We start from the raw sequence: 13,963 nt of genomic DNA, 5'->3' as shown, positions 1-13,963 counted from the left end.
GTAATTAGGCAATGGAACCTCCTGTAATGATATCAATGAGTGTAATAATTCTCCATGTGATCCTAATGCTGTGTGCAACAATACCCAAGGAAGTTACACATGCACCTGTAAGAGTGGATATACAGGTAAGTTATATGAAAGAAGACTTCTGACCACTAACTAACAAACTAGCATGACTATATCCCAGTAAGGTTGTATTAAAGGAACATATAGATTATATAATGTTAAGTGACCTATTAAAGAATCTCACAAAACTGGATTATATATATCAGTGAATACTGCCCTTTTACATCTTTTCCCTTGATCCACCATTTAGTGATGGGCTGTGTGTTCCCTCAGAGATCACATGACCAGAAATAATGCAGCTCTAACTGTAACAGGAAGAAGTGTGGAAGTTAAAGGCAGAACTCTGTCCATTAATTGGCTGATGGGGCCTAGCATGTATGTGTGCCTTGGTTTGTTTGTGTGCACTATGAATTCTATGATCCCAGGAGGCAGCTCTTAATTCTTAAAATGGCAATTTTCTATTTAGGAGTACCCAATAGCACATACTACCAAAACAATTATATTTCATGGAAATGGTTTATTTAGAGCAGTGATCCCCAACCTGTGGCTCATGAGCAACATGTTGCTCACCCCCCCAACCTTTTGATGTTGCTCCCAGTGGCTTCAAAGTTGGTGGCCATTTTTACATTCTTGGCTTGAAGGCAAGTTTTGTAAGCACATAGACACAGTTTTCCTTCAAGCAGAGCGTCCTGCAAGCTAGTAGTCAACACAGGGCTACCAAATAGCCAATCACAGCCCATATTTGGCACCCCCAAAGAACATTTTTCATGCATGTGTGGCTCACCAACACTTTTTACATCTGAGTGTGGCTAACAAGTAAAAAAGGTTAGGGGATCCCTGATTTAGATAAAGCAGGGTTTTACATATGAGCTTGTTTATGCAATATATTTTTATAGAGACCAAAATTTTTGGGGGTTAAACTGATGTAGATGCTAAATTCTAGATTAGGTTTTATTTTACTGATGTAGATGGAATTCTAAAAAAAATGGAAGTCATGACATGCCATCAGCTTAGTTTATTTTTAATGTCTAATCCAATGCCATGTTTGATTGTAATTAGGCAATGGAATCTCCTGTACCGATATCAACGAGTGTAATACTTCTCCATGTGATACTAATGCTGTGTGCAACAATACCCAAGGAAGTTACACATGCACATGTAAAAGTGGATTTATGGGTAAGTGATATTAAAGCATCACTATTTCCCGGTTAGGTTGTATTTAACTGATGTAGATGCTTAATTCTAAAGAAATTTTATGTAATGACATCATCATCATCATCATGTATGTTTGTAATTAGGCAATGGAATTTCCTGTACCGATATCAATGAGTGTAATACTTCTCCATGTGATACTAATGCTGTGTGTGCCAACACACCAGGAAGCTACACATGCACTTGTAATAGTGGATATACAGGTAAGTGATATGAAAGACATATTCACACTACAAACTACAAACTAGCATTAGGTGACTGTTTTTTTAGGTTTTTCAGTGGAAAAACAAAACTTCAATGCACTCTAAGCAAACCCTGTAGCAATCAGTACTGGCAAGAATTGCATCCACCTGTCAGTGCACACACACACAAAATATTCAGCCCAAAATACATAGGTAGTTCAAAGTGGGTTGTCGCCATGGGAAAACTTATGTCATGACATGTTAACATGAATGATTGTAATTAGGCATTGGAGCCTCCTGTACTGATATCAATGAGTGTAATACTTCTCCATGTGATACTAATGCTGTGTGCAACAATACCCAAGGATGTGTACCTAAATACTGTATGAATAGTCATTCAGGCAGGAAGGCAGTATTTTGACCTTCAAGGGACTTTTTTAATTGCCATGCACATGCAGTCCATCATTTAATAACATGCTCTGCCTAGGAGTGACTAGCTTAAGTGTGGCTGTATGAGAAGTTTTTGTCTATGATCTTTGTTGAAACTGTTGCAATTATTGCACAAAACTAAAGCTAAGTGGAGTTGACTCCTGGAAAACTGATCTAAGAGATGCCATGAAAAGCAATACTGAATGAATTAAAACCCTTAATACCTAAAACTTCATTGGCTGCCTCAGAGTGATTCAAGCTACAAGGAGACCCTAACAAATGTACCTCAAGCATAAATCTAGTGTGAAGGTTAGGGTTCATATTGCCCATTACAAATAAAAGCCCTGGCCACGTTTTGTCATATTTTTAATTCCAAACTATGGAAAGACCCCTTATGTGGAAAACCCCAGGCCCCAAGCATTCTGGATAACAGTTCCCATGACTGTACTTAATAAATATGATTTCCCAAGTGCAAAACTGTTAAAAAAAGAGATAAACATGCAACAAATGTATTTGTTGATTCTTTTAGGAAATGGCACAAAGTGTAGCTCGTGTGGTTCTTGTGCATCAGATTACTGCTACAATTTTGGAACCTGCACATGGGTAGGAAGTAACTGTGCCCAGACTTGCACCTGCACACCATCATTTAGTGGAGACAGATGCCAAAACGCTAAAAACACGTTTTCTGCACTGCTAAGCTCAAGTAAGTGAAATATTTTATTTTGATAACATTGTTTATATGTGCTGCCATAATTACATCTATCAGATTGCCAGTGGCGGGAGGTAGTAGGGGCGAATTTCAGAGGTTTTTAAGCATTTAAAAATGCAGCAGACCAAATGCCCAAGTATCACTCATATGCTAAAGGTTTTACAGACTTTTATTTATGCCGTTTGGAGGGATAGGGGAGACACATGTATATTGCTACAATTATTTGTGGACCAGGATAAGATATGTACTTCATTTCAAAGAAAAAACAGACATAAGTGTAAATCAGAAAATAAACAATACAAACACATGGGATAACAGGTGTGTTACACAAACATTTCAGTAGTCCACAAACAGCAAATGTTCATCTATACATTTTTATAAGAATGCATAGAAAGACACACAACCTAAACGATTGTGCTACAATGGAACAAACGCATAATAGCATAATAGCACAATCATAATGTTAGGACAATACAAATGACTGCACTTACACAACGGTTTCACAAGTGGCAATAATGTGATTTTATTAAAGGTAAGTGCTCATCTTCTGGTCTACCTAAATCTGCAAGGCTGCAATGCTGCATAGACTAATTATGTGGTAACATTCTAAAGATTTTGGTACTGTATTTTATTAAAATAAACATGATAAACATATTTTGTATCTGTAAGAATGAATAATGATACATAAGCTATGTTCTGCATGCAGGTGTGCCAAAGAGAACTATTTATATATCCTTTAACCCTGGAGGACCCACCAATGAGTCCATAGCTTTTTCTGTGGTATGTATTTGTATTAATAATTAATACCTTGTGCATATACTCAATTTAAAATACTGTAGTCCAAATAGAAAATCAAGTGTTTCTGAAAGTATTTAATTTACCTGGAAGTTTTTTTGTTCATTCTACTTTAAATTTGCATTTGTAATGCTTGGCAGCACTCCTGTTCATCTTCCATTCTTTGAAACTGTTCCTGATTACTAGGCTAATTAAGAGACCAGATACAGGTAGCCGTTACAACTCCAAGCCTAAATGCAAAACCAAATATTCCCAAACCATAAAAAATAAGAAAGACTTGTTGCTGTCTTAGAATTCTACTGTATACATCACACCAAATGTTAAGGTTGACTACCCCTTTAAAGGTATATCCTGTGTATTCATACAGTTATTAATGCACTGTTTCCCTGTCAGCTAAGGGTAGCTGTTGTTTGCTATATGACATGGAATAAAAATCTAAGGTTACTAAGTCATGTAAATAATCAGGGACCCAGAAAAATTCAGCTATAAGGGCTACACTGATTGCATTTAATAAAAATACACTCATTCTCTATATATGCAGCCCAGCAACTTGTATTTTTTATAAATGTGTTTATGATTTTTTATAAGATCTGGTAACCTTTCTTAAATCAGATGAATTTAAGCTAATACCTTACATATTTTAGGGCTTGCACATGAATAAATTAGCATCGTAGTGTTCTTAGTCTGCCCATTTTCAGTCTAAAACTGAAAATACTACATGATTGTTGGGGTTACTGACCCCAGCAATCAAAAATCAGATAGAGTGTAAATGCAGTCATGCACAGGCTGGTCTGGAGTGCTCTCCGGCCGACAGAGAACATATGAGTAGCCACACAAGGTTTGGCCGCATTTCTATTGTGTTGATTGTTTGTGCAACATAAACGGCTTGAACAGCAGAAAGTGAAGAGGATCTGTGGCTCCTTTTCTCCTTTACTCATCAGATGAGGCACCTTGCCGACATCTTACATTGGCAGATGACATTTTCCAACATGCCTAATTCTAAAACAGACCAATGACCATAGTACATATATATCGATCAGGATCAGGGGGCCATTATACACATGCTAAAAGTTGGACAGAACTTTGCTTTGTACAATGTTATCGGAGCATTCACGGTCAGCTAAAAAGTTCAATTTTATTGTTTTATATTATTGGTTTAATACAAGTTCCTTTTCAAGCCCTGTTCTATTCTTTCCCCATTCTAACCTCCCAATTGCTACCTGGTTGCTAGGGTAATTAAGTGGAAATTGCAAGCCTGAGCTGAAGAAGAAAAATGGAAATATTTAAGGAGAGGGCGTTAAAAAAAAAACCCACTAACTTAGAATAGTGCTGTCTACATCCTGCTAAAGATTCATTTTAGGGTGAAGGACCCCTTTAACACAAGTTTTCTTTTTCATTCCTTTAGGTTGCCATTTTGATAAATACAGACTCTTTTGCACAGTTCAGCCGCTTTTCCAATTTCACTTTCATGTGAGTATCATCTTTTTCACTGCTGTGTTCTCTGTAGTTTCTGTAGTTTCTCTGTAGTTTCTGTAGTTTCTCTGTAGTTTCTTTAAGAATTAGCAGGGAACATGAAACTAATGAACAAACTGTGCTTTGCATTGGCCTATATAAAAAGAGAATCAGCAATGCTTATACTTGATTGAATTTTCTCTTTTTTTCCTGTATGGGCTTGCACTTCACTTGTACTTGATTTCTGTTGTATCTTACATAGAGGTAGGCATTAAAAACATTCTCACTTGCTGCTGCACAAAGTGCCATTCATTTGCTACAACTGCACTTTTCAAAAGTGTTTTCTTACACGCTTATGCATGTTAACTTGTATTTGCCTAATTTTAAAATCACTTTATATTTTTTACAGAAACAATTCTCTGGCAAAGCTCACAGCTGAGTTTGATTATGCTGCAAACACAACAATAATTAACCAACTAAATAATGACTTGGTGAATAATGTTAAGATTACACTTAGCATTAATAAAGGGATTAGTCGGTCTAGTACAGTCTACACATATCAGGACGTCCAAAGTGGTGCAACCTGTAAGTAATTTTTCCTCTTTAGTTTTAGATGCAACAAAGCTGATATACTTTTAATCAATGCTTTAAGTATTCCACCCAATAACAAATGATTTTAGAAGGGCTGCCCAAATACTTCTGGCTATATAGTATACATCTATACATCTTGGCGGTTTTATTTATAGAGAAGAAAGAAAACAGGGAGAGAGGGAGGACATTATTTTTTAAAGGAGAGAAGTGTTCCAGTTGCTCCTCTGCATTCAGCCACTTAATATGTCGAATAAACTGATAAATAAAAATTTGCATTTTGCAATGTAACATTCTTCATTATACAGTTACTACATACACATTTTAATAAGAAGATTTACTTACACTGCATAATGGTGTCATTTTTCCTCTTCAGTTTTAGATGCAACAAAGATGATATACTTTTAATCAATGCTTTAAAGGGTTTCTGTCATGATTTTTACGGTGTATTTTTTATTTCTAAATTACACTATTTACATAACAAATAATTCACTCTACTACTTAAAATGTTATTCAAATTTTTTTTAGTTGTAATATTAGTGTGTAGGCAGCCATTGTGCCTGAGTCTGAGCTTTCAGAAGGAGCCAGCGCTACACATTAGAACTGCTTTCAGATAATCTATTGTTTCTCCTACTTCCATGTAACTGCAGGAGTCCCAAGCCGGACTTGGATTTCTTACTACTGGGAGCTGCTATCTTGCTTCCTATTGTTTTGCTGATGGGCTGCTGGGAGGGGTGACTCCAACTTGCAGCACAACTTGCATATTTCAATGCAGGATTCTGCTGGAGAAGCTCTATTAACTGATGTGTTTTGACATGTTTTCCCATGACAGTATTCCTTTAAGTATTCCACCTAGTAACAAATGATTTTAGAAGGGCTGCCCAAATATTTCTGGCCAAATAGTGTATCTTAAATACTGTCTACAAATATGGTAGCCCGACTAACAAACACTAAAATTACCAGTGACACCTGCACTATGTTTGTTCTACCTGCACAAAACTGTGTTTTTGGAAAAGTAAACTGTTAAACTGATAATTAAAATTGCTACCTCTATTTTCAGTGACTGTGGACCAGCTACTGAAATATGCCAGCTGTAATGTTGCCGGATACAGTGCTGATTCCTACCAGTTAAATAGCAGCTTTGGCTGTGTGTCAAAGTGTGTGGGTTATTGCCAGAATGATGGCGTGTGTACACTGCTGCCTAATCAAACCATCTGCAGGTAAGGAGTTATCCAGTGGGATTAATATCATTTTAGGAAAATTATATGCAAACAATCAGACTGTATTATAATCAGTACAGCGAGAAAAAGAGGCTCCAAATTTGCATTGTATGACTGTTAAATAGGTACTTCCATTCATTACTTTTGCAGGTTAGCAGAATCTAGAAAAAATGTGCAAACAAATGTGCGAAGCACGAAAAATGACGTGCATAAAAAATAAAAATTGTTGTGCGTGTCAAAAAAAATGACAATTTTTTTGACGACCGCATTTTTTTGACACACGCAACAATTCTTTTTTCTTGAGCAGCAAATTTTTCCCGCTGCAAATCCATGCCTGACAAAAAATTTCACTCATCACTAGCCATTATTTTTCCAGGTGAGAATGTTGAAAGAAGTGTTTCCATTGCTTCTCTGCATTCAGCAACTCCATATATCGAAATAAAAATTTGCATTTTGCAATGTAACATTCTTTATTACCACATGCACAAGAAGTTTTATTGCATACATTGCACAATGGTGCAAACTATAACATTTGCAATAACAGGGTCACTACATACTTCCCAGGTTCACAAAAGCTATAAATTTGCTCAAAGTAAAGATTGCTTAAACAAAGGAATTATTTTCTGCATTGCACATGTATATTCTGTTAATGACTATCATTGCATTCCACCCTTATTTACTAATGCAAAAAGTACACGGCTTCCACACAATTTTGCTTGGCTGCTGCTTCCCTTGTATAGTGCACATGTCATAACACAATTTGCAGTTTAAATATTGTCCTGCTCCCCATGAAGAATGACAGCAATCGGGATGATCAAGTCAGGAAAGCAGGCATGTTCTTCAGCCAACCTTATGTGGCTATTAGTGTAGTCTTGTACATGTTACAAAATGAAAGCAAACCACTTATGCAAGGTAGCACCCATGTTAGTAAATAAGCTCTAAACTGTAGTCATATGAGTGTTTGTGTCTAAGGGGGAGATTTACTAATTCACGAATCCGAATCCTGAAAGGGAAAAAATCGTATTGGAAACGAAAATTTTGCGACTTTTTAGTCGCCGTCGCGTTTTTTTCGTATTTTCGAAACATACAAAAAAGTCGCAAAAATACCAATAATTACGAAAAAAACACATTCAGCCGCCTTTGGACCGTTCGTGGATTAGTAAATCTCCCCCTTAGTGTGTATGTGTGGCTGTGCATCACATGTATCTGAGCCGGAGTCTATAAGGACATATGTGTGCGTGTATGTTAGTAAGGATGAATAAGTGTGTGTCTTATTGTCTATGAGTATGTAACAGATTTTGTGACTTTATATGTATCTTACTTTTGATTTCTACAGCTGTACATCATATAGCATATACACCGTCTCTGGGAGTCAGTGTGAGCATCTCTCTATGAACCTGAATGCTTTTTTTGGTATATTATTTGGAGCTCTGGCATTTCTCTTCCTTTTAATGCTGGGCATTGGACTGGCTATCTACTTCTGTCGTAGGAAAGAAGATTATGATGACACTGAAAGGTAAGTTATTTGATACTGTGTTTAATAACCCCATGGTCACCAAACATTTGGTAAAAAAGAAGTCCGTCCAGCCCCAATTCTGACTCTCAGATACCTCCTGCATGCCAGGAGAAGCAATTCAGACAATTATTTGCCATCTCATGCCATTTAAAGAATTAAAGAGAGTAAATTGGCCTCATGCTTTTATATATCTACTCATTTGATTTTGATTTGGAAAAAGTGAACATTTCTGAAATGTCTATTTTACTTTGAACTTATATTTCTCACTACAGGATTTTCCCAACTAAGATAACAGTGAAAAAATCCCCGCTGTCCAGTAAGTAGTGGCACATCCTCTCTTTTCACATTTAGTAGCCTTATTTTAAGTACCATTTTTATATCATGTCATGCAGTAATAGATTGGGAACACCCCAGATCACTTGTATAGCTTAGGTTCATGTCAAATCTGTTATAACTAAAGGTATGTTCATATTTATATTTCTATTTATTATACATATTATAAGGCACTGAAAAATTTCAGTTTTTTATTATTTAATTTTTAATGGATTCTTACTATATACAGCATGAATTCAGCATTTGCGTCTCATAAATAAAGCTCCACATTTCTTTTTTCACAGGCTTTACTACTATTAAAGAATCCACATTACCAACAACAGCCTCAAAAAACGGAAATGAACCACACCTTGTCAGCTGGAAAGCATATCCAAACAAAATTGACAACTTGTATGAGGTATAACTGATTTGAGAAAAATCAAGACAGGAATATTAGAAACAAAACAAAACAATATGCTTTGCAAAATGCAGCACCATATTTCTATTCAACCCTTGCCCACCCCCATTGGTCTAGGAAACCATAGTATAAACTATTATGAAACCATTTCTAGTGATCAGTCTTGGAAAAACCATCAGCAGACTCAAAAAGAAGAACAAAATATACATACTCCCACTTATTTACCATTGTCACAATAACGTCTCTGTCTATTTTCCCCTTATTACAGAACATTACATCAGCACTAAAATGCCTTCACAAATTCATTCACAAAAAGCAAACACAATTTTATTAACCACACTCAATTAAAGACTCAAAGCAGAAGGGCAGACTTTTTTCATGCAGTGTAGGGGTTGGGATAATCTGGCTGCCTGGTAACCAGGTGAAGCTTCCCATGTTGTGGCAATATGCAAAGAAGGAACACCTTAGCACTCATAAACAGAAAGTATGCTAAACAGACATGGGCCCTTCTCAACCCTGAAGGGAAAAATCATGTCAAAAGCCTAAAATTATCGTCTACATCTATAGATATAATTTATACTGAAAGTACCCAAAAAATCTCATCTTTTCCCTTCAGAATCTGGTAATGAACCCATAAGGAGTAACAATTTATAATCTAAATATACATATTAAAACAGCATACACCTCAGCCAAACCAGACAGAACTTGGTAGCTTACTTTTACAGTGAGAAGAACCTGCAGTTGCCCCAATTTGTTTTGGCTGCCAAAGCATAAAATGTACAAAGCTGGTGGAGTAGGCATTGTACTCATGGAAAGTCTTTGCCTGCCCTTGGAGATGTTTTTCTTAGCATATACAAATGAGTGTGGCATGGGGTGCATAGAGAGCAACTCCCCAGCATGCCAAGAATTCCTTGCAAGTAAGAAAACATCATGATGAGAACTCATACAGCAATAATATAATAATATATAATGTGTGTGCACTGGGGTTTGGTTGGAGAGGTTGAACTTGATGGACTTTAGCCTTTAACTATGCAACTTACTGTAACTATGTAAGATATGGAAGGCATTCAGTCTTTCAGCCCAAAGTACATTCTCAGGCTAATTTTTCTGGAGTGTGATATTTAACAGGGTGTTTTAGCAAATGCTTAAATCCATCACACACATTCTCTGAGCTCTTGAATTATAAAACACAGGGCTGGGCAGAAGGAGGAATGAAGGACATAAATGGTGAGGAATACTCTTAAATGAGACTTGCATATCCTCAAGGAGATTTGGGTAGTGATAAGCAAATCTGTCACGCTTTGTTGAAAAATTTCTTTAACTGCTTAAAAAATTCGCGGCCCGCAAAAAATTAATAAATTGCGGCTACCACATGATGATTTTTTTCATTTGATGTGATTGCAACTTTTTTTAATGGGACTGCAACTTTTTTTTGATGAGACTGCAACTTTTCCCACATTCTGCGAATTTTTGTTTCACAAAAAAATTGGTTAATTTTTGCAAATCAAAAATTAACCAATGAATCTTGCGTTAGTATTATTTCTGCACGAGAATTAACGCAATGCGGTACATTCAGTTGCGCGCTATTTAATGCACGCGATATGTGACTTGCGATATGCGATAACACTTTAGTGAATCGCACGTATTTTTGCATCAATTTTAATGCAAAAAAGCATGCGATAAGCGTTATCGCACTTTAGTGAATAAACCCTATTATGTAACTACAAATTGCTGTTCTTGGTAGGGATGAGAACAGATGCACTTTACTGATTAATAGATAGTAAAGTGATTAATAGACAGATAGTGATACCAGAAGAGGTCTTAAACACATACCTAATGCTCCTGATTCAAGTTAAGGGAGAGCTCTTCCAGCAGTATTTAGAAACAAGTTTATATGCCCTTGGTTAATCAGCCAGCATAAAGTATATGTAGGAGGACACAGGTGCTGTGCTTTAGGGCAGGTATGTAATGCTTGTTGGTCATAAAAGCAGCTTAGCTACTAATTTCTGCATATTTCAGTGTGGCATGTGAGATTGTTGGTTGTAAGTCACAATAAACTGGTTGGACCCTACAGTGAGCACTTTAGTGAGGCTGAGAAGATCGAACCCAAATTAGCATCACATTCTAAAGCAAGTGTCATCACTGACCTACACTATATAGAAAGTATTTCTTTATATTGTAAGTCACTTAAAGGAGAAGGAAAGGTAGAAACTAAGAAAGCTTTATCAGAAAGGTCTGACAGTGTACCACTGTACTGTAAATACAGCCATAAGCACTCACAGTAATGCCTTTATCAAAAGAAACACAGGATTTCTTGTCTCCTTTTTTGTAAATATGTTCTTAGGGTATCTGACTTCCTCTCTCAGAAAAATCCTTCATTCATGGGGCCAGAGCCTGCACAGTTCTCTTGGTGCCCCCAAGTGACTTTAATTGCTTACCTCGTACCCGGGCTGGTGCCCCTGTACGGAGAAAACAGCCCGGGGTACCTGGAGTGCAGCGCTTCCTCTTTTCTGCTTCCTTTCCGAAAATGCCAATGTTCGGCGCATGCGCAGTAGAGAAAAAAGACAACTTTTATGTTTAAGTTCAGCTTTTCACTCTACTGCGCGAACCCGGAAGGAGGAAGCACTGCTGTTATCTCCATACAGGGGCACCAGCCTGGGGTACGGGGTAAGCGATTAAAGTCACTTGGGGGTGTCTAACATTTTAGCACCCCCAAGTGACTTTGTCTTTCTTTCTCCTTTAAGCAAACAGAGAAAGCTTCTAGGGCTCTTTACTCAGGTATGGTAATGCTGTTAGCAGAATAAATATAATGTTCTAGGTGGCACTAATGTGGTAAATCTATTGGCAGTAAAATGCCAAAATGACTTTCCTTCTCCTTTAACTCAGTATTTTACTGCCACTATAAAGCCACGGGAATTGCTAGCAAGGGGAATTATTAGTCTGTACCCATTACAATAGTTCTGTGTTTTGACAATAGGAAAGAACTCTCCTATTTGTTTTATTTTGCAGGTGACATTAAAAAGACCAGAACCGAAACCTGAATAGAACGATAAAGGAAAGAACTGGTTTTTTCAATGATGTTTTAGCTGGTTTTCTAAAACTGAGATGCCATGTGACTTCATGCAGATTTTCCACTGGTTCAGTTTAATGTCTTTTGCATGATAAGTGAGCGATCTTCTTATGAAAAATGGATAAACAAGAACTGTTTAATAGCTGTTGTCATTTGCCCATTGTGAGATGAATCCTAGTTTCCTTAGGTGTTTCTTGGTTTGCTGGTGTTTATATGATGACCACTGGGCCTGTACAGCCTGAATCTGTTTCTTTAAAAGAATGCAAAATTACTTAAACTAAACAGTACTTAATGTAAGCAGCACTGATATAGCATGTCAGATTGTGCACTTCCCCATATGTAATAAAAGGCTCTAAGTTTGCCCAGGAGCAGTAACCTATAGCAACCAATAAAATGTTTGCTTTTAACCAGGTGGACAGTAAATGCAATGGGCTGCTGGTCCTGGGCATGATCTCATTTGTGTCTCATTATCACTATTTCTTTTCATTTGCTGTTTGCAAGTTTACATTGAAGAACAGATGCAGTGCAACTTAAAGGACATGTAAACCCTACATTTTCCTACCATGTATATAAATTGGCCACATCTTCCCTACCCAAACCATACCATTTATATTGCATATATCCCCTCCTTTTGCAAGTACCATCACATTTTCCTAAAACAAATAACAGCTTTCACCCAGCAGCCATTTTATCTCTCACACATCTTCAGTGACATTTACTGAAATGTGTGCTGTAAAGGTCAACGAAGAATGCAGGCTTACACAGGCAGAACTTATTTTGATAAAAAGTTGTGGTTGGATTGAGCACTGTAATGGTTAAGCTGAGCTCAGGAAAGAAGATTAGGAAAAAAACACATTTCTATGGAAACCAGCAGTGCCATCTTATCATTGGCTGCTAGACTGGAGGGCTGCGTTGAGTAACCTGAGTTGAGAAGAACTGAGTATGCTCAGTTAGCCAAGAGTCAACAACAAACAACAGGCATAGGTATTTAAAGATTTAAAAGAAGCTGTTCACTAATTATTTTTGTGGGTGGTTTACATATCCTTGCTAACACGCTTGTATGCGTAGTGTACTATAGACTCATGCTCTCTTTTTCTATTTTTAATTATTAATAATATATTTTTATATCTGTGTCTGACAGTAAATGATTTTGGAGAGCTATTTTACCATTAATAGTGTATTAATTTATCAAGTGCAATTATTATGCAATGCAACTGAGATATATTTGTGATTGTTCAAATCATTTTGTAATCATATTTATCATATTCCAATAAATGTAAATGAAATCAGTTTCCACAGTTTCAATCAGTTTATCTCAGTCTATGTTATTGCTTTTACTCCTACCTTTTGCCGACACACAACTAAACATTAACTAAACAATTATAAACAATTTTGCTTAACAGTGAAAGTGGCAACCAGAGAGCAGGAGTTTTCCATCATGCAATGTACTACATTATGTCAGAGGCAATATACCATGCTCTTAGGATATACAATAGAAAGCATCATGATGGTATCAGCAGCAGGCTTTCAAAGGCAAGGTGGCACTAGCGTACAATGTGAGGCATCATGCAAGGCTGATCATTTATCATAGACTGTTTCACTACCCTAAGTACAATAAAGGCAGCCAGTCATAATAACCATAACATAAATCTCATTTAATTACTACGGTTATAATCTGACTTCAAAGTCAAAGAATTTTGTGCTTGAGATAACAGAATGCTCTGTAAAAGAGATAACTGCTTACAAATTCAAGGCATGCATTAAGACTGTAATAGGTGCTGTGCTCAATACTAAAGTATGAGTAATATGAGCAGACTCACTTTAAGGGCGTTTAGACTCCAGTGACTTTTAGAAACTTGGGAGGTAGGAAAAAATCCCCAAATTTCTCCCATTGACCTATATGTCAGAAGGTTGTTCAGGTTGTTAAGGTGCAGACATCTTTAGGAGGTTCAGACACACGTGTGGCACTAAAATATGAATGGATGTAAAGGTAC

At 36.8% G+C, this 13,963-nt stretch overlaps 1 protein-coding gene across 1 annotated transcript in view; it reads left to right on the top strand.

The window, feature by feature from the left end:
• The window catches only part of LOC100485006 (mucin-4), a 37,580-nt gene extending 24,932 nt beyond the window's left edge, over nucleotides 1–12,648 (top strand). The window contains exons 20-31 of the mRNA XM_031902848.1: nucleotides 9–125; nucleotides 1,126–1,242; nucleotides 1,365–1,481; nucleotides 2,419–2,592; nucleotides 3,305–3,378; nucleotides 4,799–4,863; nucleotides 5,255–5,430; nucleotides 6,494–6,653; nucleotides 7,990–8,169; nucleotides 8,442–8,485; nucleotides 8,787–8,899; nucleotides 11,909–12,648. Coding sequence (XP_031758708.1) covers nucleotides 9–125; nucleotides 1,126–1,242; nucleotides 1,365–1,481; nucleotides 2,419–2,592; nucleotides 3,305–3,378; nucleotides 4,799–4,863; nucleotides 5,255–5,430; nucleotides 6,494–6,653; nucleotides 7,990–8,169; nucleotides 8,442–8,485; nucleotides 8,787–8,899; nucleotides 11,909–11,944 — 1,373 coding nt within the window. The 3' untranslated portion in view covers nucleotides 11,945–12,648. The remainder of the gene's footprint in view (nucleotides 1–8; nucleotides 126–1,125; nucleotides 1,243–1,364; nucleotides 1,482–2,418; nucleotides 2,593–3,304; nucleotides 3,379–4,798; nucleotides 4,864–5,254; nucleotides 5,431–6,493; nucleotides 6,654–7,989; nucleotides 8,170–8,441; nucleotides 8,486–8,786; nucleotides 8,900–11,908) is intronic.
• Nucleotides 12,649–13,963: the final 1,315 nt, after the last annotated feature.

The sequence above is a fragment of the Xenopus tropicalis genome, chromosome 5 (assembly GCF_000004195.4).
Source record: "Xenopus tropicalis strain Nigerian chromosome 5, UCB_Xtro_10.0, whole genome shotgun sequence".
NCBI classification, from domain to species: Eukaryota; Metazoa; Chordata; class Amphibia; order Anura; family Pipidae; genus Xenopus; species Xenopus tropicalis.
The sequence above is the reverse complement of the archived record's forward strand: the minus strand, read 5'-3'. Positions and strand labels throughout refer to the sequence as shown.